The sequence below is a fragment of the Platalea leucorodia genome (assembly GCF_965183815.1).
Source record: "Platalea leucorodia genome assembly, chromosome: Z".
Lineage (NCBI taxonomy): Eukaryota > Metazoa > Chordata > Aves > Pelecaniformes > Threskiornithidae > Platalea > Platalea leucorodia.
In genome coordinates this window covers 83,219,709-83,244,042 of record NC_138858.1, presented here as the reverse complement: position 1 = coordinate 83,244,042, position 24,334 = coordinate 83,219,709, and the positions used below count along the sequence as shown (strand labels likewise).

At 40.5% G+C, this 24,334-nt stretch overlaps 1 protein-coding gene across 2 annotated transcripts in view; it reads right to left on the bottom strand.

Moving 5' to 3' along the window:
- The window catches only part of RASA1 (RAS p21 protein activator 1), a gene marked incomplete at its 5' end in the record, with an annotated part of 69,630 nt that extends 46,226 nt beyond the window's left edge, over window positions 1-23,404 (bottom strand). The window contains 4 exons of one of the 2 annotated variants that reach the window (XM_082336910.1): window positions 1,748-1,818; window positions 2,701-2,836; window positions 6,412-6,561; window positions 22,950-23,404. In XM_082336910.1, coding sequence (XP_082193036.1) covers window positions 1,748-1,818; window positions 2,701-2,836; window positions 6,412-6,561; window positions 22,950-23,404 — 812 coding nt within the window. Of the gene's footprint in view, window positions 1-1,747; window positions 1,819-2,700; window positions 2,837-6,411; window positions 6,562-22,949 lie in introns of those variants that run through there. The other variant, XM_082336911.1, reaches the window with a different exon arrangement.
- Window positions 23,405-24,334: the final 930 nt, after the last annotated feature.

Below are 24,334 nucleotides of genomic sequence, written 5' to 3'. Positions count from 1 at the left end.
CAGACAGCAAGAGCACCCTCCATCAACTCTATTACAAAGAACTATACATTAAATTACTGCATGGAACACAGGCTGAAATTAATCCTGTAATACTTCAAACTTCCTAAATATTAACTATGATACTAAAATTTTAAGTCAAGATTCTCTGAAATGCATAAAGTCTTGAAGATCCTATTAATTTGACCTAGAACAAACTGAGAATTTTGGTCCCAGCTATGCCATGAACAGAACTATTTTAGCCATGTGGATCTCAAAACCCAAGCACAGAACTTTGCATTTTCCTGTATCCTAAAAGAGGGAGAAAAGGTATAACTTTCCATAATTTTTCTTATGATAGCAAAGTAATAAAATGCTTTTTCCTCTTAAGTTGGTAGGTGCAATAAGCCACTTAATGGACTCAATTTATCTTTTTATTCTTACACATAGTAGGAAGCCTTACTTGCAATATGCAGTTAGAAGTCCATTCCCTGTCTTCTCATCTGCTTAGAAAAACATAATCTCCAAGACAAATATCCTCACAGCATTCTTTAAAGAGGTCAGATATGACTGGACTGTGAGCCTTGGGATAAACTTCTATCCCGATGAGGATATAAAACTCTTATATACCTATCTCTATATCTTAGTCTAATACTCCCAAGAACAAGCTAATTCCCAACTTGGTGTGTTAAATCAACTTATGAAACCAAGACTGCCTCATTAGAGAGATTAGAAACCACTATGAATCTCTCTTAAATCCTCCTAATTTTCCACCTGAAAAAAATAATTCTGACATCTCAGGAAAGCAGTACCAATTCCAAGTAACCAGCACATGCTCTTCTACTGGATGAGACCATTGGTTTTGTTTCCTTTCCACATAGCATCTCATGAAAATGCAAGAAAAGTGGGGACAACAGCCAATCCCTAAGAAATCATTGAGGTACCAATGTTAGAAAGGAAGTGTGTAACAGTTAATGGAAAAGTATGAGAATATGAGAGAGGGGCCTGCAATTCAGTTTTTTTTTTAAGGTCTTAAAATCATGGGAGATTACACATTTGAAAGTATCATTTGTTCAATACAGACTCTTTCCAAAATGAGGAAAGGATGAGAAGGGAAGGGAGAATCATTCTTGGATGAATCATTCTATGATTTTATGGATAAAGAAGTAAAGAGAACTTAGAAAAAATAGTCGTCAAGTTTCTAAGCACAGGTAAGAAAATGAATACTAGAACATTAAGGCAAAGCTTTTTTAACATTGCTCCTTTTTTCTTATTTCAAAGAAGGCATTAAATACTCTATTCTTCCATATATGAGTAGTCAATGCTCACATTCTTTTTCTAATGGTCAGAATTGGTTTGGCTTGAACTATTTATCTGCTGATTAGTTAGTTCTGTGGCAGTTCAGGAAAAAAAAGCCTAGCTCATTTATTTCACACACTCACATTAGGCATTTCTGCACAGAATTCTTTCATACAGAAATTTAACCTCTTGGAGAAAGATGCAGGGCTTTATAAAACATACTTCAAAACTAACATTACTAATTTTACTGCTATAAACCTAATGTAACTTCCCTTACAATTAATACAAACAAACATACCAAGAATAAAGTCTTATTGCTATTTCAAACAAAAAGCAGAGAGGCATCATCCTTTACCCTGTGTTAATTCTAAGATGCAACTGGACAGTATCTGCATATGAACACATACTTAAATCATTAGTATTTATAAATACTCTTGAGAATTTCACAACTGCTACTATTATTAAAACATACCTTATTTCATCAGTTTCTGGCACTTTGGTGTAAGGTAGAATTGCTCGAACTCTCCTTCTGTCCTCCACAGGCTACAATTTCAGAGAAGAGAACAAAGATAAGACTTTTCCCTCTTTCTAGTGTAGAATCCTTCTCCCCAGCGTTAACACTATTCCAAGGCAAAGGACTGGTAACAGTCACTTACATCCTCCTTGCCAGTTTTAAATTTTCAAAGCTCAAAACCACCGAGAGCTAGAAAAGCATAATTCATACAGTTAGCTACGAGAGCTCTCATTTTGTTTCATCTTCTAGCATGACAGATAATGTATGTTTATCATCTTCAAAATAAATTACCAGTAAAATAATTCCCATAAAAGTAAACTTTCAAACTTCCGTCCACTTAGAGTGGAAATTTCCAGAAGTTTAACATTCAGAAACATCTTTATTTAGGTTTTGGGTCTTGTTTCGGGCCACAGGGGCATTACGCAGTGTTTTGTTTCATTTTAATTAATTATATTGTTTTAAGGATGGGCTTGTGAAAGAAGCCCCATTTTCAGAAACCTTGGTTATTTCCAGGATGCATATTTTGAACCCGTCGTTAGATACACAAAATATCACAAAACAGTAGAGGTTATATTACAATGATGCTCTTTACTAGCAAAGAACTGCAAATTTTCTTGTTTAACTCTGTTTACATACAATGATATTACTACATTTGGAGATAACCGCAACACCTGGCATCTAGCTTTCTCACTACACATTTTCATTAAACAGCAATTTTTTTTTTTAATCATTACTTTGTATCAGTAAGAATGCATTTTTATATTCCTTATATTTCAATATATGCTGAGCCTATGTAGAACTACAGGAAACTTCCTACAATGCTTTTTCCAGAGAAAACTATGAATGGTGATTAGTTACGAGCATTTAAGTAAATGACACTTAGAATTTACTATAAAAATTTTACTACTTGCCTCGGGAGGTGCTACAGGAAACAAGAGCTTTTCCCCTTTCAGCAAACAGGACACATGACTGTAATAACCGATTAGGTCCGAGAGTGAAGCAAACCGACGTCCACCAATGTAATAGTCTCCACACATGGCAATAATCCTGTTAATAAAAAAAAAGAAGCTTGACATAAAAAAAATTCTTTGCTACCGACTTTTTTTTTTTTAAAAAAAAGGAAATTAGCGTAATGTTTGATTTTTAAAGCAGTGTCCACACTCAGCAAAATGCAGTATTACAAACTCTCTATAAACATGTAAGTAAATCTTAGCTAATGAATATTTCATCAAAATTTGCAGATACACCAGTATTTTAAGACTCTAAAGGAAGTGCTGATTCACAAAAAAAGCCAGTACATTTGTCAGAACTAAATGAAATAAAACAAAAAAAGGTAATTTTGAGTGTCCTGGAAAACTGAAATAATGCACTAGTAGACACAACAGCATTATTAGTTGTATCATGCAGGACATGCACCTTTTATGACAGGCTTATATAAATTTAACAAAGTATTAAAATATTTTAGCAACAAGTAACTGCACTTGATTATACAATGCAGAAAACAACCACCTTCAAAAATTAGTCACTTTCTTACAGTTAGTTTAGCATCCATATTAAAAGTTAAGAAATTACTTTGGAATAATCAAAGTATCTCCTTATACTCAATTTAAAAATGTGCTAACTAATAGGAAAAAAGCTTACAAAACCATTTCAGTAGTTTAACACAATAAAGAAGTCTTTACAAGACTGTTCGTATTATCCTTTAAGGATTGTGTTTTTCTGAAAGTACGGAGATTCATTAATGCACTGTCATATCAAAAATGGGAAGTACTATGTCTGTTCACATCCAAATTCTAAAAGCAGTCAGAAATTACTTATTTAGGTAAAAGAGCTAACAGTATTTGTAACATATAATATAACCTTCCTGTTACACTCAAGAGTCATTTGCAAAAGTGAAGAAGTACTTAAGCTGAAACAACTTTAATATTTTTGACTAGACAATCCAAAGAAATGATCACATTATGTAAATCGATGGCACCAAGCAGACTTCAATTTTTCCAGCAACACAGAAATCAGACAGGAGTCCTGAGTAGGAGCTCACTTGCATTCTTACAAAAATGTAAGAAATTGGGAAACAAATTATTACCAAGCTAAGCAAATTTTTCCGTTAAAAAAAAATTAAAATCTAAAAGCTCATGTTAATTGTCTCTCCAGTTTCCAGAAGAGAGACAAATTATCTTAAGGATATTTCAAAATAAATTACAGTACCAAGAATAAACATATTTCAATCTTCTTAGTGTTGTACTTCATGTTTGACCTTTTCACAAAGCTTGTGAACATCTCAAAAACAAAAGGGGGAGAAAACCAAAACCCCAAACATTCAATTGCCAAGAAACTTATCCTTCATCCCAAATGAGTACACTATTTATTGGTTTCTTCCATTTTTACTCTTTTTCTTTAGCAGGTCAGTATTCTGATACATTCCTGCCCCAAAAAGCTTCTTTCTCAGTCAATTCTTTGAACTAAATTGTTTCTCCCAAAGAGTGATGTAACATGTATACAAAGATGAATCTTCAGAGATGAAATCTGAAGTTTTTAAGTATATAGAACTGCAACGGGAGTCAGAAAACAATATAACTTTAAGGACATAGGCTAGATCTTTTGGCATATTTTCTGTAAGATTCCTTGGTAAATTATTCAATAGAGATTAGGTTCTAAATGAAATCTAGTGTTTCAGATTATTATTTTATCAAGCTTAAATTAAACCTTTCTTCAGAACACTGAGACAGCAAATACAGAAAGACTTCTGTAATCACAGAAAATTCCAGAGGACAAGATTGGAAGACAAGTATTTTCCTTCAAAATATTTTGTATCACTCTGACTCACCAAAAAAAGGTAACACTCCAGTGAGAAAAAAATTTAGTTTTGACAGATTTCATATGTTATAAAACAATCATATGGCGCATGAGCATATACGTCTGTATGCAACTTTCAAGAGGCACCAAAAGAATTAAATGAGTTTAAGAAATTTCATGGAAAATGTTGAGATTTCAGTTGCACAGAAATCTAAGAGAAGTTTAACGCAAAAAATAACACTTTTAGGAAACAAAATATGAGGGACATTTTTTAGCAATGGAAGTTTCACCCATTCCTGGTAGGCTGCAATTGGCAAAGATCAAGCTTTGGTGGAAATAGCACTTCTACTCCATGGGACATAGGAGATCCATCCCTGTATTTGCTTGAAATTACTTTAAGGCTGCCATTCTCGAGGTTGAAAATGTTTCTGAGTGTAACGCTTGCCTCTCTAATAACAATTAAAAGTATACACTTGGCAGTCGAAGAATGAAACTGAACACATGCCCAATCTCTGAAGAATAGTATTAACTAACAGATTCCCTTGCTGTGTTTTATGGATCTCAGAATGGAAGATTCTTTAAGGTTTGAAAGTACTGTAAGGACCCTTTCCTTAGGGAATCAGAGATCATTAGACTATTTTCTACCCGAGATGCCAGAAACACTTTTATGGTGGGCATGAACCACTAGTCAATTGCCTGATACCGGCTTCAAAAGGAGAAGTTATTAAAAATAATCCAGGAGTCTTAAAACAGCACTAGAAAGCAAGTATTAGCAGGGTTTACTTTTCTGTTACTGCTACACAGTAACCAGTTCCCAAACAAGTATCACTAGAGCTGACAAGCTGAAATTGATAGCTCAGATGGCAAGATGCAAACTTGAGATACTATTTGTGTGCTACATTGTCTGTGCTTAAGAGAGTTACGCCTTCATGTCAATGGTAGAGCAGGACCCCTGAACCACATTTCATCACACAGCATATGCAACCAAAAAACTCCCTACATTTGCAAACCATGCACATAGTGGCTCGTATGTTGGTATTCTGGATAATTACTACTTTCAGAAGTTGAAGAATTTGCTTTGAATTTGTTTGTTGCTATCAAGACAACTGACAAAGATTTCTTTTACTGCTGAATAAACATTTGTTTTCCTATTTTGTAAAGATGAACATTACACTGCAGCACTCCACTTGCTGACTAACCTTCAAGCTCTTCTCAGAATACATCCCATTTACACTAAAGAACAAATGAACTTACTAACCTACACAGTTTGGCAAAGGTAAAATAAACCTAGTTACAACTTTGGATAAAGAGCTACTTGTATTTAGAACAATTAATTCTAACACATACTGAAAGCCATTTCCAGCAAACCTTTGGATTATTAAATACATAATCTCTTTGTTTCTTCTTGGGTTTTTTTTGGTTTCTGGGGGACGTTCCCCTCAAAATTAAGGAAGCAACCAGATGTGCTAGCACTTTAAGTATATCCTGTGAGCCACAACGGCTGCTACCAAACAGACTCAAAACCATCTCCTTGACTCACTAATGAAACCTGTATGCTGCTTTAAGTCTATTCACAACCACTTTAGACAGGCTTCTCTATCCAGATATTGTTGGTTTCCTCAAATTTTTGTTCTTTAGCCTATGAAGTAATTTTTAAGCAGAATATTTTAAAACAATTAAACATGAGTAAGAAGCTGTACCATGCAAAAATAAAGAGTCCAAAATATTCAATTATAATACGATTGTTTTCTGCTTGTACTCTATTGTGTCCTAAAACCGAAAATAAACAGATCACAGTATTTTAAAGTAAAACATTTAATTCTCACCTAAAATGATTGACATTTGTTTTACTAAGGAATGAAAGCACAAATGAACCTGGTCTCCGATCACTCTCTCGAATAAGGTAACTTCCAGGTTTTCCCGCTTGTCGAAGACGTTCTTCTGCAATTGTTCGGTCAAGTTTTCCATGATACCACCTGAGAAAAGAACAATGGGTGTCCTTAGAACTTAAGGTTTTTGTTTGTTCTCACAGAAGAGACCTATGAAACTAACAAAAGCTTTCAGTCAAAACTGATACAGCCCCAAACCTTCGTTTCAAAGTTATTACATCTTTACCTGTTCAACCTCCCAGTTTACTTATTTCGAATAAACAGTATTTTTAAGACAGCATACTTTTTCAGGTAACCTGCTTCTCCAAGCGAATCATCCTGAGGGTCGGACACTCTGTACACATCATCACCTTTTCTCTCCTCCCTAATTTGCTTATTTTAAATAAACAGAACCAGAGGTGACTGACCTGACTTGGAAGACTGTTGTATTTTAAGCCTAGACAGGCTTCAGTTCAGACTGGATTTTCCAAAAGCATAAATTGAGAAGTGAATTTTAACAACGTGTTTCTCAGCTGCCACAGATACTGCTGTGGCAAAGCTTGCACCGAACTGGAGTGACAGCAGTCACCAGACCACCATCCAGCCCCAAAACAGTCTTTTCAAATCACAACGCATACCCTATCAATTAAAAGCAAGTGCATATGCGTGGCAAATCACAGACTGCAAAATATGACAAAGGAACACTTCAGTCTAAAGTAAGGGTTAGTCTGTTACCATTCAAGCATTCATTCCCCTTACCTCCATTTACACAGCTTTTGTCAGAATGCTTGTTCTACTCCAAATAATCAAGTATTAGTTTTTGTTTTTTTAAAAAAAAAAGGCAGCAATGCAGAGCGCCATTCAAATATAAAGCCAAGCATTGTTCTCATCACCCTCACAAAGCCACAGCATGTTCCAGAGCTACATACTGTAATAATTTATTAGCACTGCATCCATCAACTAACTATGCTTAATTCAACTTTTATTTTCCATACTCAAGAAAACATCAGCTTCCATACAGCCACTGTTTCAGACAATTTAAATCATTTACCACTTCAGACCATTTGCCTTTTAGTTCTAACAGTTCACATATGTCTTGCAAGAGTCATAAAAATGCATTTTGGAAGAGAGATGTAAATGACCTTTTGAACTAATATATGCAAGAATACCAAAAACTACACAGATTACAGTTCCAAAAAAAAAAAAAAAAAAAAAAGAGAATAGCTGGGCTGTTGATAAAATCTAACCAGAAGCATTTTTCTTCTACGAAATGGAAGCAAAAGTTTTGAGAGCTTTTATCAGAATGAAAATCAGATAGACTAAACCGATAAACATCGTGTACACCAGCAGAAGCAGCACCAGCATAGATACTGTTTATCCTGGCAAAGCTGTGTGCTTGCTACTACAGCTCTCCTTTGCTTCTCTTCCTCATCCTGATCAAAACAAGTTAAACCAGAAAAAGCACTGTTGTGTCAGTACAACATATAGCACTTGAGGCTGCTGCAGGCAGAGCTACCCTAGCCTAGCGAGATCCTGTTTCATCCCATTCCAGAGCAACGCAGCCTCATGGACAGAAACCTGTCGCTCAAAGATGGTCTGCAAAAAAGTGGATCATACTACCTCTGCCAGGAGGGTCCTTTAGGAAATCAAACAAAACCAAGACAATCTATTTTGAAGTACCTACAACGAAATACTCTGCTTCTCTGTGTGCGCAACATGGCTGAAACACGAGTCTGTTCATTCCCAGTACCTGTCAGAACAACTGGGCTTTGCTATTCTGGATAGACCAACTTTCACGAAGTAAGGACTGCCCTCCCCCCCGCCCCGCCCCCCACCCAAGAAACCTTTCTGATCAAGAAATTCTTTGAAACCAACATTCTATGAAGCCTATTTTAAATTAACAATAGGTTCACTAAGCTTTTATTTGTTCCTATTTATCACCCACTTAAGAAAAATAATCTTAACTCTATTGAGAGACACATTGCATTACAAGGCATACCTTCGAAATGGGGAAGGAGGGAGTGTTAATAAGAATGCAAATTAGTAATAAAAAATATACTAGGAAAACAAAAGGCAGGATTACTTGCAAACAAAACATTCAACTTTTCTGTAAGGGACCGGGATGTCTTACAATGACAGCACAAACTTGAGTGCTCAAATTTTAAGACCGGAAGCTTTGAACAAAGAGAACTCACTCCTTACCAGTGACAGCAATATATATACACACACACACACACACACACAGAGGTATATCCCACATATTGGAGATCACTTCCTCTAACGCTGAACAGGCTATATATATTCTCTCCCATTCAACAGTTTTATTACCAGGTAAAGTAGAAGCAGGGTTAAAAATTATTTGCTCCCCCATTTCAGAAAAGGTTTGTTTTCTGAAATAAAAATTTCTAGTTAAGTTCTAAGGGCAATTAAACTCAGTGTCACTGAACACATTTGAAATATTAATAGCTGACACAAAATACACTGCATTTTACAGCTCACTATGCATTAGTGTAATGCACAACTTACTCTATACCACTAGCTACAGAAATAAGCATTAACACTGAATTTAACTACCAACTGATAGCAAGATACAAATGGCAGTAGAGCAGTCAATATTGAGCAATTATAGCAGAAAACAGCTCAAGTAATATCCTCAGGAAGCCTCTGCAGATAGCACACATCTTTAAAAAACAGGATACACACTGAAGTACAAGCTTTTAAGATACCATTAGAGTATGCAAAACGCTTGTTGGGAAATAACTGCATTTTTCCAGAGAGCAGAGTTTCATTACTAGACAGAACCATTTTATTCAAGCAATATACAGTATAATGGTGTTGAAAGACTTCATTTTAGAAGTGCACATCTTATATTTCATCCCGCTATCACCTGTTTTCAATATTATATGAAGATGCACTCTGCAACTTTGTGTCATTATCTTCAAGTAGTTTGATAGTAAATAGTAAAGACTATTTTACAAAATTGCAGTACTTGATCTGATTTAAGGTTATCAAGTGCTCAATTAAGGAGTGGCATTATCTTGTTTTTAATAATTCCATTAAAAGGTTGTGGGATTTTTTTGCTTTGAAATACATCCATAGATCAATTTTTCTGTGAATATTGGCTAATGCACTGCGCATAAATTCATACTAGTGAGAAATGTTAAGATCACTTATGCTGTATTACCAGTTACAAAGGAATATCCATCCCATACTCAATGTTAATGAAAGAAGGTACAACAGAAATGACTAAACTACAGAACCTGCCCTACTCATTTTAATTTCATTAGAGAACAAAGAGTGCAGAACACTCGGAAGGACAGGACCTTCTGAAATAAAATAAATCCCAGATGTTCTAGCTTTAACCCTCAATCAGGTATCTCAACGAAGCTGAGTTCAGTGTTTCTGAAAAAATACATCATAAGAAACTACCTTGCCCTCTTTGGAGGCTCTGCACCATTTCGAGTTTTATAGGCCCAGATCAACAGCTTCAGTTTTTTTAACAGCTTCAAGTTTAATGTGCTCACAGTCAGAAGCAACGCTTAACCAGATCTCTTGATTTACCTCCAACACAGCTCCTGAACAGACGTAAAAGGGAGTGCTACCTATAGGGCACTACAAGTCTCATGAAAGGAATTAAGGTTTGGATAGGAGGGTATCAAATAAAAAAACCTGGCTAGCTGTAAATAGAAAGTTGCCCCTGTGGCTGTGACTTACCAAATGCATGCACTCAAAACCGTAACTCACTACCACTTAGATGTATATCCTTCATCATTGCCAAAGACAAGATCCCTATCATTTCTAGTCAGTCACCTCTGCTTGCTTGCCTAGTCCTACCTAGGAACACTTTTGTATTTCTAACATTAACTTTGCCAATTTTTAAATGCTGACAATCCACTATTTTCACAGTGTTGTGAGCAAACATAATTAAATGACATTCTGAATCACAACTAGCGCCCTGACAATACAATAGCTATTATGAGATGCATTAAAAGAGAAAACACAAGTAGCCTTGCGACAGAATGTTGTGGAGTGATTCAGCTATAAAATGTCTTACCAAATATAGATCTCAATGTAGGTGGTTGTTTCCATGACCACCCATTTAACTGCTGTAAAAAGCTTGTAAACTTGTTACCTAAACTGCGACCTTTATTTTGCTTCTAAGAGAATACCAGTAATAGACTTCCATGTTTCACAAAGCAGTCAGAAGCTGTGCAAGAAAATACTCCCATCTGCCAGTTTAAATCAAAAGCAGCACATTCAAAACTCCAACCCTATGTATCACAACCTCAGTTACAGCAAACAGACAGAACACAGACACAACACCAGAAACAGCTTATATATACACACAAGGAACATACAGCTGCACAGGAGAATGGTCCCAACACTACAGACACATCATGCGGCTGACAGCCACGAGCCAGGTGATGAACCTCATGAAATGAGCTGCACTGCAGTTAGAGCTGATACTTCTGGCCTGCAAACAAGAACTCCTTAATTTTCCTGCGCTCCACGGAAGATGCCGGGTACCAGATACCCAGTTACACCAGCCTCATTAGGCCCAGCCAGCACTTTCTACTGTGAGCAGGCATGCAACTACACAGCATTCCTTTAGCAAGCTCATGGTGCAGTAGCAGGACTTTTGGCCCCCAACATGGACACACCACAAGGTCCATGCAAGGCACAGGCTGCTCACAAAGAGGTAGCAGATGGTGAATTCACCATCTGGAAGGAGGCAGCTGCTGTTGTGTGTGGAAGCATGTCACATTGTTCAACCAAATCCTTTCATTTACATATTTCCTTTTTACATGTGGGAAAAGCAAATATTATGAAACTCTGTTGTTCCACTAAAGGATTCTGCTGTTACAGTACACTGCAATTTTTATTTAGGAACGCAGTAGGTTAGGGAGGAGGGAATGCAAGGGAAAGTGCTGAAGGGAAGTAAAAGTGTTTTTCAGCAACTTAGTACAAATGTAGATGCTGATAATAGCTGCAGACCTCTCTATTTCCGTCTAGAAAAAAGTTACGGTGCACAGGAAAAACAGTCATCAAATGCCATATCCAATTCACTCAAAGCTCTTCTTAGCCATACCTTGCTGCTTCAACAAAACCCATACTAAGAATGCAGAACTTCTAGGAGTCATGGCCAGAGTTCCCCTCCTATCAATTTGGTCATTGCCTTAGTACCTTTCACACATTACAGATTCTTGTTATCACCTCCTGAGACTCCATAAGCTCTGTTCCCATTAGAAGCAAAGGATGATTACCTTGAACTGGGAAAATCTTCAATTTCAAAAGGCACACAGAAATCTCAAGTATAGTTTCATGAAAACAGAGGAGAAAAAAACCACATCAAAATATCCTGCATTCCGATTTGTTTCTTCTTATCCTGTTAACACCAGCCATCCCCTTTGAAGCCTTCCATCTGAAGACTTGATGCTCCTATTCACTGTTCAAGTTCCATTTCAGTCTTACAGTTTCTCTCAGCCTAAAATGCATTCTTAGTTTTATGATTTTTATCCAGACTCTGCCTTTTAACACTGTATCCCTCATCTCTGTCAGATTTGTAAGGCTGCATTACTTCCTTCATGCACATTATTTGTAGAGATTAAATTAAGTTTCACTCAGACTTGACTTAATTCACATCCTTCTTCTGTCTCATTAGTTACTATTCAGTAGTTACCAATTTTTGACCGAGTCTTTGCAGTTCTCCACGTCACAAAGAACTTCCTGCCAGAAAAAGCTCTGCAAATATGTATCAACTACTACACTGCATGCACCTTTAAGATAATGAAACAAGAGCTGAAAACTCAGTTGAAGCCAAGTAACTATTCTTTGTCCAGTATACATGAAACTGAGTGTTACATACTCTTCTAGGCAAGGGAGGGAGGGGTCTTTATCCCTTTTGCATCCCTATACACTTTTCTAAGAGGTGGTACAATGCATGTAAGCATACCCTTGTAAGCCTAATGAAGAATAATTCTGCTTTTCTCATTTGACTCTTCCAAAACCCCTTAGAAACAGCATGTGGAAAACTGAACCATGCTGCACTTCAACACTAGGAACCAGCCAACTAAGGTAGAAAGTCACTACCGTAGGCACTCCTCAGTACATCAGCTGTGCCAACATGTTAACCGTGGGACTTGCACACACCTCCGAAAGAAGCCATTAAAGCACTTTCAGCAGAGTTTAGATCAACTCTGGGCTAGAACAAAACCGAACTACCAAAAACCTCAGTACATCTTAACAAAAAGACTATGCAGAGATGAAAGAGCAAGATAAGCATACAGTCAAAAACGAATACATTTAAATAACTTCACTAAGGAAGAAAAGTTCTAAAAGTTTCAACTGCTGTAACGAACAATGCTATCAGCTTTAAAAGAGACAGAGACGTGACAACAGCATAATATCCAACATAGCCAAAAGATTCCTTCCAATCCTACCTGATATATATTTACTGAAGACTGATTGCCTATCTCATTTTCGCAAGAGCCACCGATAACCAGGTGAAATATAGCTAAACTGGCTGAAAAATAGCTCTTGAAACAGCTTGCATTTTCTTACTGAAAGATCAGCTTAGGAAGTGAATTCTGGAACCCATTAATGTTTTTAGCAAGAAGCTTCCCATTTTACATGCTTCTTACTTGTGCTCTCAGGTCAAAAATACACCTTTTTCTGTTTGAACTAAGAGTAGCTACTACAGAAACCATGTTAATACTGCTATACAAATCAGCAGATACTCTTTGGCAATAATTAAGGAATTTCTAAGATGTTCATTTTGTCTGCCATTAACTTCATTAAATGTACCAGAGGCTCCTTCACCTCCCTCCTCCTTACACCTCACCCTCTTTAACCAAGCACAGGTTTTTGTTTTGTGCTCCACTCTCACCTCCTCCTGCAAGCTGGAATGCCTCCCTAGAGAGGTGCATTGCACCCACGGATAGATAACTGCTTCTATAATGAGAAAACCCTGGCAGTTATACACTAGAAATCAAAGATAGGTACAATCCCCGAATTAAAAGATGTCCAATATCCACATGCACTAGGAACGGTGGGGAATATAACCTAGAGAGTACAATCCATCTACAACAACTCCAACAGCGTGACATAAAAGAACCGTGTGTACAACTAAGAAATGGAAAAAAAAACTGTTTCTAGACTTGAATATAGAATGAGATGATTGTACTACAGAGGCCCGGTAACATTTTGCTTTTGGAGGAATAAAGACATTTTTCTAGCATCCCTTTTATTGCCAAGGAGTGGAAACAACAACAAAAAAATCTCCACAGATGCTCAGAAAGCACAAAGATCTATGCAAGAAAAAATCTGGGGAAAAGGTGTGGTATGAACAAGATAATGCAAGCAATTCCTTAATCTTCTGGATTAAGCAAGTAACCAAGCTTGAATCTTGTAACATCTCCAGTTTTACTCTACTAACAGATGGTAATATAAAAAAGGCATTGATTGATTTATGGTTACTCTTAAATTTTATATATAGAAAAAGATGATGCAATTTATCTATAAAATAACCATACAAAACCCAGTAAGTAAGCCACAGACAGAATATCCTTTTGTGTGTGTCCAACACACAGGTGAACATTTGCATACATATGCATAATTTTACAGAAAGCAAGGGGCGGACTTAAAATAACAACAACAAAAAAAGGAGACCAAAATTTTAGAAAAACTTCTCACACAAATTTACACAGAATTACTATACGATTCCTGAGCTGATTATCAAAGGTTGGCTAAACTTAGATGTTTTCTGGAAACTACTCTGGAAAAGAAAGCAGTGTACCCTGCAAGGGGAAGTTCATCAAAGAAACCCTTGTCCAACTACCTGTAAGTAGCTATTAATAAGAAAATCACATACCTACCCCTGCTGAGCCAATGACAGTAATCCTTAACAGAAAACTGTAACATTTTACATATTCCCATGTGGTTACATACTCAACTTCTTCAAATATAATTACATACAGCTAACGTTTCAACACTAACATTAACTGCACAAACTGGCAAGATACAGACTGGATGTGTGGTCTGCAAGATGGGTAGGAAATTGGCTCGCGGGCCATATTGACAGCATGGTGATCAGTGGCTTGTACTCGGGCTGGCAGCCTGTCACAAGTGCGTTCCCCCAGGGATCGATACTGGGCCCTACGCTGTTCAACATCTTCATAAATGAGCTGGATGATGGGACTGAAAGCACCCTTACCAAGTTTGTTGATGACACCACATTAGGTGGTGAGGCAGACGCGCCAGAAGGGAGAGCTGGGCAGGCTGGAAGTGTAGGCTAGCAAGAACAGTATGAAGTTTAACAAAGACAAGTGCAAGGTCCTGTACCTGGGATGACATACCCAAAGACCTCAGTCCAGGCTGGGGTCTGTGTGGCCGAGCAGCAGCCTGGCTGAGAGGGACAACAAGATGAATCCGAGTCAGCAGTATGTTGCTGCAGCAAGGAAGGCAGATCAGATCCTGGGCTGCATCCACAGGGGCATTGCTAGCAGAGAGAAAGACGTGATCATCCCACTCTACCCAGCGCTTGTCAGGCTGCACCTGGAGTACAATCCAGTTCTGGTCCCCACAATTCAAGAAAGACGCAGACAGACTGGAGAGGATCCAAAAGAGGGCCATGAGATGATCAAAGGGATGGAGAACCTGCCCCATGAGCAAATACTGAAGGAGTTAGGTCTCTTCTCCCTGGAAAAGAAAAGGCTCAGGGGGACCTCACCATCCACTGTATTCCAGTACTTTTTTTTTTTTTTTTTTTTTTTTTTTTTCAGTGAGAACAATTATTTCCTGGAACAAACTACCCAAGGATGTGGTAGAGCCCCCATCACTGGAGGTTTTCAAGATGCAATTGCACAGGGTGCTAGATAATCTCAACTACGCTCCCTTTCCCATAAAAGGCTGGGCCAGATGATCTTTCAGGTCCCTCCCAACCTGGGCTGTTTTATGGTTCTCTGATTCTATATGTTCCAACCCTGATGAAACTGTATACTTACAAATCCCAATTAGCACTTGAGGATGAACAACTACTACTATTTCAGTTTAACAACAAAAAAAAAAAAAAAAAAAAAGAATTGGTATGAAGTTGGCCTGAGAGGCAGCCGAAAATAGCAAAATTTGAAGATTAAAATTACTTTTTTAGGGCCTGATCATCACAAGAATTAGACTGCTAACTTACTAGAACACTGACTGGATACACTGGGTGTCCTGGCAACCTTGATACTCCTTTCCTGAAATATGACTGGAGCTTTCAAGTTAATTTAGCAACATTGGTTTGTACACATTAACTTGTACACACTAATAATTGTAATAAAAAAGTAACTTAGAAGGAAAAGGTAGACATTCCAAGCAAATTTATTAAATATTTAAGCAGCACTGTTAGCTACCTTAGAAAGACCTTTTTAAAAAGCAAATTCTTGAGCTTTTACAGCAGAAATTAGGAGATCTGCCTACATAGAAAATAATGAAATATTCTATTTACCCATCTAGCGTATTACTTGTACTTTCCTTTAAAGTCTTCCCTACTAGCTATGGCCACTAACATGATTCTTGCCTACTTCAAGTAACAATTTTCAGCAAATAGGTCCTGCAACACTGATCCTCAACTATGAACCGTATATTTATACGTATACTTAACTTGGAAGTGACCACTGGGGATCCAGTCCAACCTTCCCCCCCCATCCCCACTCCCTTCAAGCAGGGTCAGCTACAGCAGGTTGCTCAGGGCCACGTTCAGCAGATAATGAACATCTCCAATGACAGAGACTCCACAACTTCTCTGGGCAACATCTCCCACTGTTTGAACACCCAGCCAATAAAAAAAGGCACTTTTTTGTATTCAGATGGAATTTCAATGTTTTAAAATTTGTTTCCATTGCCTCTTGCCCTATCACTGGGCACCACTGAGGATAGTCTGGCTCCCTCATCTTCGTTCCCTCCCATCAGGTACTTATATGCATGGATAAGACCCACCTGAGCCTCCTCTTCTCCAGGCTGAACAGTCCCCGCTCCCTCAGCCTCTCCTTGCCTGACAGATGATCCAATCCCTTCATCACCTCGGTGGCCCTGCACTGGGCCTGCTTCAGTAAGGTCATGTCTCCCTTCTTCTGGAGGGCCCAGCACTGGACACAGCACCCAGATGTGTCTCACCAGTGCTGAGCAAAGGGGAAGGATCACCTCCCTCAAGCTGCTGGCAATGCTCCTCCCAATGCAGCTCAGGATACTCAGCCTTCTTTGCCGTGAGGGTACATTGCTGGCTCTGTCCACCAGGATGCCAATGTCCTTCTCTGTAGAGCTGCTTTCCAGCTGGTAAGCCCCAAGCATGTGCTCGGAGTTATTCCTCCCCAATGCCAGAACTCTGCATTTCCTTTGTTGAACTTCACGAAATCCCTCACAGCCCAATTCTCCAGCCTGCCCAGATCACTCTGCATGGCAGCACACCCACCTGGTGTTTAAGCCACTCCTCTCAGTTTTGCATTGTCTGTGAACCTGCTAAGGGTGCACTCTGTCCCAGCATCCAGGTCATTAATCAAAATGTTGAACAGCATTGGCCCCTGGGTACACCCTGGGGAACACCACCAGTGACTTTCCTCCACCTGGACTTTGTGCCGCTGATCACCACCCTCTGATCCTGGCCATTCAGCTGGTTTTCAAGCCACCTCGTGGTCCATTTATCTAACCTGTACGCTGTCACCTTGTCTATGAGGAAGCTATGGGAGATGGTGTCAAAAGCGTTACTGAAGTCGCAGTAAACTCTCCCCACTTCCCCGTGAGCCAATGACCTCATTGTAGAAGGCTGTTAGGTTGGTTAAGCATGATTTCCCCCTCATAAATCCAGGCTAACTACTCCCCATCACCTTCAACGCAAAATGTAATTTGTACACAGACTCATGTAAGAACATGAGAAAAGAAACTTTTTTCTGCTCCAGAGTGATAAAGTAGATACTGTATATAAAAATAAAAAATACTAAAGACTGCCTGCAGTCTTTATATAGTATATGAAAGTATATAAAACAGGAAAAGTATATAAAACTTGTGAAGCACTGGTAAGATTTTATTGGTGCTGACCATACTCTGGAGGGACACAGGATCATTTCACTGCAATACTTCTGTGCAGCACACAGACAATGTTAAAACAAGATGCCTCCTCCTCCCTCCTAGTGTGCCTACCAGTGAGACAAATACCAAGATTTTTTTTTTGTTTTTGTTCAAGGAGAAAGGAAGATATGTCAGCAACTGGAAAACTACTATGACAGTCCTAAGAATTTATGGCTGAAACCACAGATGGGGTCCTACACTGAAGAGACAGATGCCTCCACTGGTAAAATTTGTGCTCCTTCCCACTCCCCAGCCACAAAACATTAAGACAAGAAAAGGTGAAGAAATAGGACGCAATATTAAGCTTCTCAATAGGGTAGGCCAGTAGATGAAGTGCCTAAGTCCCACATTGAAGTTCTAGGAGTCAATATATGACACAAAATAAAAACTAGCTAAAGTGCAGGTCAAGAGACTCTATTCACTGTTTAAACAAAATAACATCATCTTATGTTAGCTAGAAATATTAACTAAACTACTGAAAAATCCTCCTCAGACTTTTCCTGGCATCAAATACTGTTCTACTTCTGGTTTTCTTCACCTGAAGCTTCCATTTATATACGTACCTAACATACTCAGTTTACTTACAGCTTCACTTCCTATATATGGTTAGGTACAATTTTGCTCTGCTGCTTTTAACCATTCTTTTAAGACAGCACTTCTTACACCACACATTTCGCCAGAACTAAAACCAGATTTATATTCAGGTCTATTTTTTAAGTTGCCAAATTAGCACACTACCCATCAACTTTGGAAAAGTAAGGTGTTTCCCTTCAGTAGAGAACAGAAATTAATAAAGAAATTCATTATCTAAAAAAGAAAAGTTTACCTGCTAACCACATTAACTGCTAAACAGGAAAGAAACCTCATACACTAAAATCAAGTTACATCACATTTCATTTTTTATTGTTTATACTCAACTTATTGAACATGCCAATATTATTTCCCCTCAGTTTTCAGATTCATTCATCAATATGGAAAAGGGCCTTTAACAATTATTCAGAAAAAAATGCCTTTTCATAGGTTACTGAAACAAACACTGCAGGACTCTGGACTTGCCACCTTCGACACTCATCTGAAGAAACTAGAACTTCACACTATGTTGAGGCAGAAAAATGTTCTACTTTCATGCAACCCATGCTTATTTAATATTGCTCTATCCGTCTTTCTATCTTCAGCTCTTTTTCTCACTATTATGTTGCCTCAACAGGCACCAACAATGACTGCAAGAACACATCTGCTTTGGGTAAGATTTGTTTTAACCAGACGGTATTTTGACAGCCTATTTCATTTTGTATGGTTGATAGCTTTCAATTTCAACTGATTTTCATTTCAAACTGATAACTACTGCTCAAAAAACACTGTATAAAAATGTCAGTCTGGCTGGAATATACTGGAACTGCTTCTGCCGCCTCAGTGGAACACTAGGATCTAAAATAATTTTGTCAACTAAGATTTTTAATCAAATACACAAATAACTGAACTATTCCACACACCATTGGTTTACAACAAATAAAATAGCATTCATTCATTAAATCTGAAAGCGTTTCCTTACACTATTTCAGCCTCTGTCAGAGAGCTTTTCAAAGGGGGTAAAAAGCGCAGAAAAAAAATGACCAAAACAGAATTGCCCATTTTATTCCCTAGCATCCTGTGCCTCCCCCCTAGTATTAAGCTACAATATAAACATACTACTACTGTGCTCCAGAAAAATGAAAAACCACACACACAGTGAACAGACAATCCTCAAGTCAGCTTCACTTAGGATCAAAGAAGATAAAAAAAATCAACCCTATTTAGGGATTTTGAGTTTGTGAATAAAGAGAACCTGTTACATGCTGACAATCTCTACCCACTGCTAGAAAATTAAAGAAAACACACTAAGAGAAGACACATTCCCCTTTTCCTTAGGTATGTGGAAAAGAGAAGAGGAAATTAAGTGTATTAGGTGCCTGCTAGCGAAGACGAACACATCCTGACTACTCTGAACAAACTATATTTACAGCATCCTGATGGGAAGTGCAGAACTTGCATCTGCTTCACTTCCCATCCCTTCAGGTTAGTTACTGTGAAAGCCGGACTGTCAGCTATACAGTATTTAAAAACTTACTCTTATTTAAAAAAAACATTTGGTCTGTAACACCCTTATGGCCTAACACTTGCAAACTGGGAACTCACTCAGATTTTGGTTGTTGCATGTGTTTTGTTTTGTCTTGTTTTTTTGATTTGCAAAACAAGTTAGGAGATGAAAAAGTGATAAAGTTGCATCTAAGTTTATACAGAAAGCTTAATTTCATTTTATACTTAGAAGTCTAATGTAAGATTGGAGTATGAACTTGGAAACACCAGCAGCAACTTTTACCAGTATTTTTGTTTGGAATCAGTAACCAACCATGCAGCAAGTCCCAAAATGCGATGCATGTCCATGGGAAGGCGAAGAAGCCTAGTGAGTTGTTACGGTTATGAAAGAAATTAATGCCTTTTCATGCTCCTATAGGAGAATAGTAATTTTATATCACATAAAGTGAGGCCAGGAGTGAAGAGCACTCTGAATTTCCTGATGTACACATAATATATTGTAAGCAATTAAGACAAAGAAACAAAACCATTTGATAGAATTGTGGAATTATCCATCAAGCCAACCCTGCACGCCTCCTATAAAAACTGAATGAATTAGGAGGAAGCGGGAAAGGGTGGAGCTGGCAGTCATATTTAAACAAATGGAACAGCAGTTTTGTAATCACATTCAACTGGAGAAATTTAATCCAAATTTAAATTACAAGATCAATTACTCCTCTTAAAGACGTCTATTGGACCTTTCCTTATATAAGATGATAGACAATATTGATCTTTGTTTTTGATAATAAATCAAAGAGTTCAGCTCCGTAGAAGCAGATGGTATGACTACAAAGAAAGGGCACATCCAAAATAAAACAGCAGGACTGAAAGGATACAATTTACTATCGACATATGGCATATTTAAATGACTTAACTGAGAGTGGTAAAAACTGACGCTGTACAAAACAAGTAAGAGATGAATGAAAGGGAAAAAGGCTTCTAATTATTTTAATTAGCCAACTTAAGTTTTTTTTAATGGAAAAGTCACACACCAAGGAGAAAATTACAAAGAAAAAAGGTTAAGTATATGGAGGTATGAACTTCTGAATCATTTTTTAAAATGCATTTTATTTCTTGGATGTTTCTGTATTAAAGAATCTTCAAGAGAAGAGCATGTAACTATGCAGAGCTATGCCCTGGTCCTGCAAAAACTTCAATGTCCCCCTTGTCTGAATAAGGTAAGTAGCCTTGTCAACCAAAACAAAATCAGGGCCTTTGCAGCCTTCCTCTAGCATTTACGCCTTGTCAGAAATCTAACACCCTCTTACATGGAAGTTAACCATCATGCTTGCATGTGACTCACAAGACAATATTCTGACTGCAAACTCCACTCAGAATTGTAGATGTGGTAACAATTATTTAGTATCAAACAGGTGATTATTCATAAACAACTACCCCACTTTCTAAAAATATTTCAAAAAAGCTTGCTTTTTGGCTTTTTCCTCAGTTCTCCGAGGAACTTAGCCAGGTCTAACAGAAGAAGCAGTCTGATCTTTCAGAAAGAAAACCAGAACAGAATTCTGTATCTCACCAGCTTGGCACACAATACTGAAGAAGTAGCTTTGCTTTTATGTGCTCCTATTTCTCTCCTTACCCTTTGTCAAATCTGCCTAATCCTATTTCTAGCTCGTTAGGGAAGTTTAAAAGTTTAAGACTATTCAAACACTGTCTTCATAAAACAAGGCCTTAATGTTTACAAAATTCCACAAAAACTCCAGAATCTAAAAGAATAAAGGATTACTAGGAAGCCTGTCAAGGTTAAAGAGATTAATTTAAAAGAAATCCTATAATGTTACATTTTATGTCCTCCTGGTAACTACAATGGCTCCTGAAATCTTCAAAGTACCTGAAATAGCGCAGAAGTTAACTCTCTGACAGTGGAGTTATGAGAGAACGTAAAAAAAGAACCCAAATTCAGATGGGTTTTCAGATTAACTTTCTGACCTATATCTTGAATACATCTGCCACCCTGTACCTCAAAACCCTAGACTGTTGACTATACTCACTGTAAATTCAGGAACAATGTATTTCTAGACACTGACGAGAGCAATTTAAACCTTTGAAGCAACTTTATTTTGGGGAGAATATGGTACCTGCTATTTTCCGTTCTAATACAACCTTTGCCAGTGCTGTATGTAAACCTGCAAACTTTCTATAGTTAAACCCAAAGGTTGTGTTTAGAGTACTTACTAATTACACGAACTCTATATAACATTATCTGATCTTATATTTCACACAATATAAACACAGTACTGGTCTGCCTCTAGTGCAAGATTCTTCCTACTACCAGCACTGCAGGAATCCCGATTAACCTAATGGATGGATAAGTATAATAAAACCTAACTGCAGGTTTACAGTTTCTTTTTTTCAACTGCCTCCTCTCTCCAAACATAATCTAATTAAAAACAACTTAATTTTAAATTGGTTGAGCAGCAAAGCAGTTAGACTTTATTTATAAAAATAGCCTCTCTGCTCACACTTTAAAATGCAGAATTAATGATAATTCATTTTAAATCCACGTTTCAAGACTGCCTGAATTTAAAAAAAGACCAAACACGTGCGCATTACTTTAGCTATGTTTGTATAAGAAAAGGAAAAGCTAAATACTTCTTTTTTTTAGTAGAAAACAATGCAATACAAAATGATGACATGGTACATGAATTATTTTACACCCTGGATAGCATTTTTGTTAGCTTTTATTTAGAAAAATAAAGCTTATGGCTCTTCTGAGAAAGACTACGGCGCTACCGGAGATTGGAAAAGTCTCCCCAACAGGTAGTTAAACCACAACCGGAATAGCTCACTCTTCCTGGCAGCCTGCAGTATCGCTATGAAAACTTGCAAAAAAACCTAACTCGGCTCGAGCAGAGCGCCTTTTTTTTCCACCAGCTGACCCCAGTTATTATCGGAGCACCCCCTTCAAGCGAGGGGGAGCTTCACGTCCCCGCTGCCGCCGCTCACCCGGGCTGCGCAGCGGCGGGCGGAGGCGGGCTGCCCGCTCCGCCGGGCCGGGCGGCGGGTCTGCCCGCAGCGGGGCTCCCGTCCCCGGGCACCCTCCCGGCGGAGCAGCCTTCCTGCCGGAGCGGAACCGGGGCGGGGAGGGGGGGAGCGGGGGCGCAAAACTTCTCCGGGACTTCCACGGGAGTTTGACACACACTTTCCACCGGGCAGAGGTGGGGGCCCGGCGCCGCGGCCCCCGCTCCTCGGCGGCAGGCCGGGCCGGGCAAGGGGGGGAGCGGCCGGGCGTGGCGGGCCCCGGCGGGGCGGCGGCTACTCACTGGTTGGTGGGGGGCGCGTTGAGCGGGATGGCCACCTCCTCCTCTTCATACTCCGGCCCGTCCAGCGAGTCGCCTTCGTCCACAGTCCCCAGACCCCCGCCTAAGGGGACCGGCGGCGGCGGCGGCAGCGGGGGAAAGGAGGCGGCGGCGGTGCCGGGATCGGTCGCCCGGGCCGCCTCCGGTGCCTGCCCCGAGCCGGCCGCCGGAGGGGCAGGCCCCGCGCCCAGCTCCAGGAGCCCCAGTACCGAGCACAAAGCCGGGCCACCCGAGGGGCCGGCGCCCGGACTGCCGCCGCCTCCGGAGCCGGCCGGGAAGGAGCCCTGCGGCCCCGGCCCCTTGGCCCGGCAGACGGCGGGGTAGTGCCCCGGCTCCGCGCCGGCGGCGGCGGCGGCTCCCACCGTCCCGGCTGAGGTAACCGAGCCGCCCTCCTCACCGCCGGCCTCGGCCGCCATCATGTTGAGCCTCGCCCCCCCCTCCGGCCCCCCTCCGCCGGCCGCCGCACGCCGGGGAGGTGGCGACAAAGGGGCCCCGGCCCCCCCGCCCCGCCCCGGCGGGGAGCGGAGCCGGGACGAGGGCAAAACTTCCCCGGCGGAGACGGGCTGGGAACAATACCCGGCTGGGCGGGGGCTGGACGCGCAAGGCAGCTCCGCAGGGCCCCGGCGCGGCTGCCTCGGCCCCGGCGGCCGCCAGGGGAGCGGCTCCCGCCGCCGAGCGCTCTCAGCCCGCCTCCCTCCCGCCGGCCGGCCCGGGAAGGCGCGGAGCGAAACGGGCCGTGCCGCACCGCGCCTGCGCGCCGCGCCCCCTCCGCACAGACACAGACACAGACACGCCTGCGCGGGTGGGCGGCCGGGGGGCGTGAGGGACCCCGGGGCGGGGGGAGCGGAGCGGGGGGTCCCCCCTCACCTTCCCCTGGGGGGGAAAAGGAATAAAAAGGGCAAAACGGCGCGGGAGGGCGGCAGGTGGTGCGCGGGCGGGTGCCTGGCCGTGAGGAGGAGCGGCGCGGGGGCGGTGTGGCGGGTCCCGGCCCTCGGAGGCAGGGGCTGAGGGGAGATAGTGGCGGTCGAGCGGCCGGTGGCTGTGCCCCGGGCCGCAGGTGGGGCCTTCCCGGAGGGAGGCGTTCAGGGCCCAGGCTCGGCGGGGCTTGGTCAGGGTGAGCTGCGGGCCCCGCTGGTCCCGCGGCCCGGCCGCCCCAGCCCGGGGGCAGGAGCCCGCAGGTAGTGGAGGGAGCCACCGTTGGTTCACCGCCTTCGGGCCTGGCTGCCGTCACACGGGGTGGCCAAGCTGCTCACGGGGGTTGGTTTTCTCAGAGAAATCGACTTAAAAAGGACCCTTACCCTTTTAGTGCAAAGACCTGGTATTCTAGCAATAAGGATAAAAAAATGCAT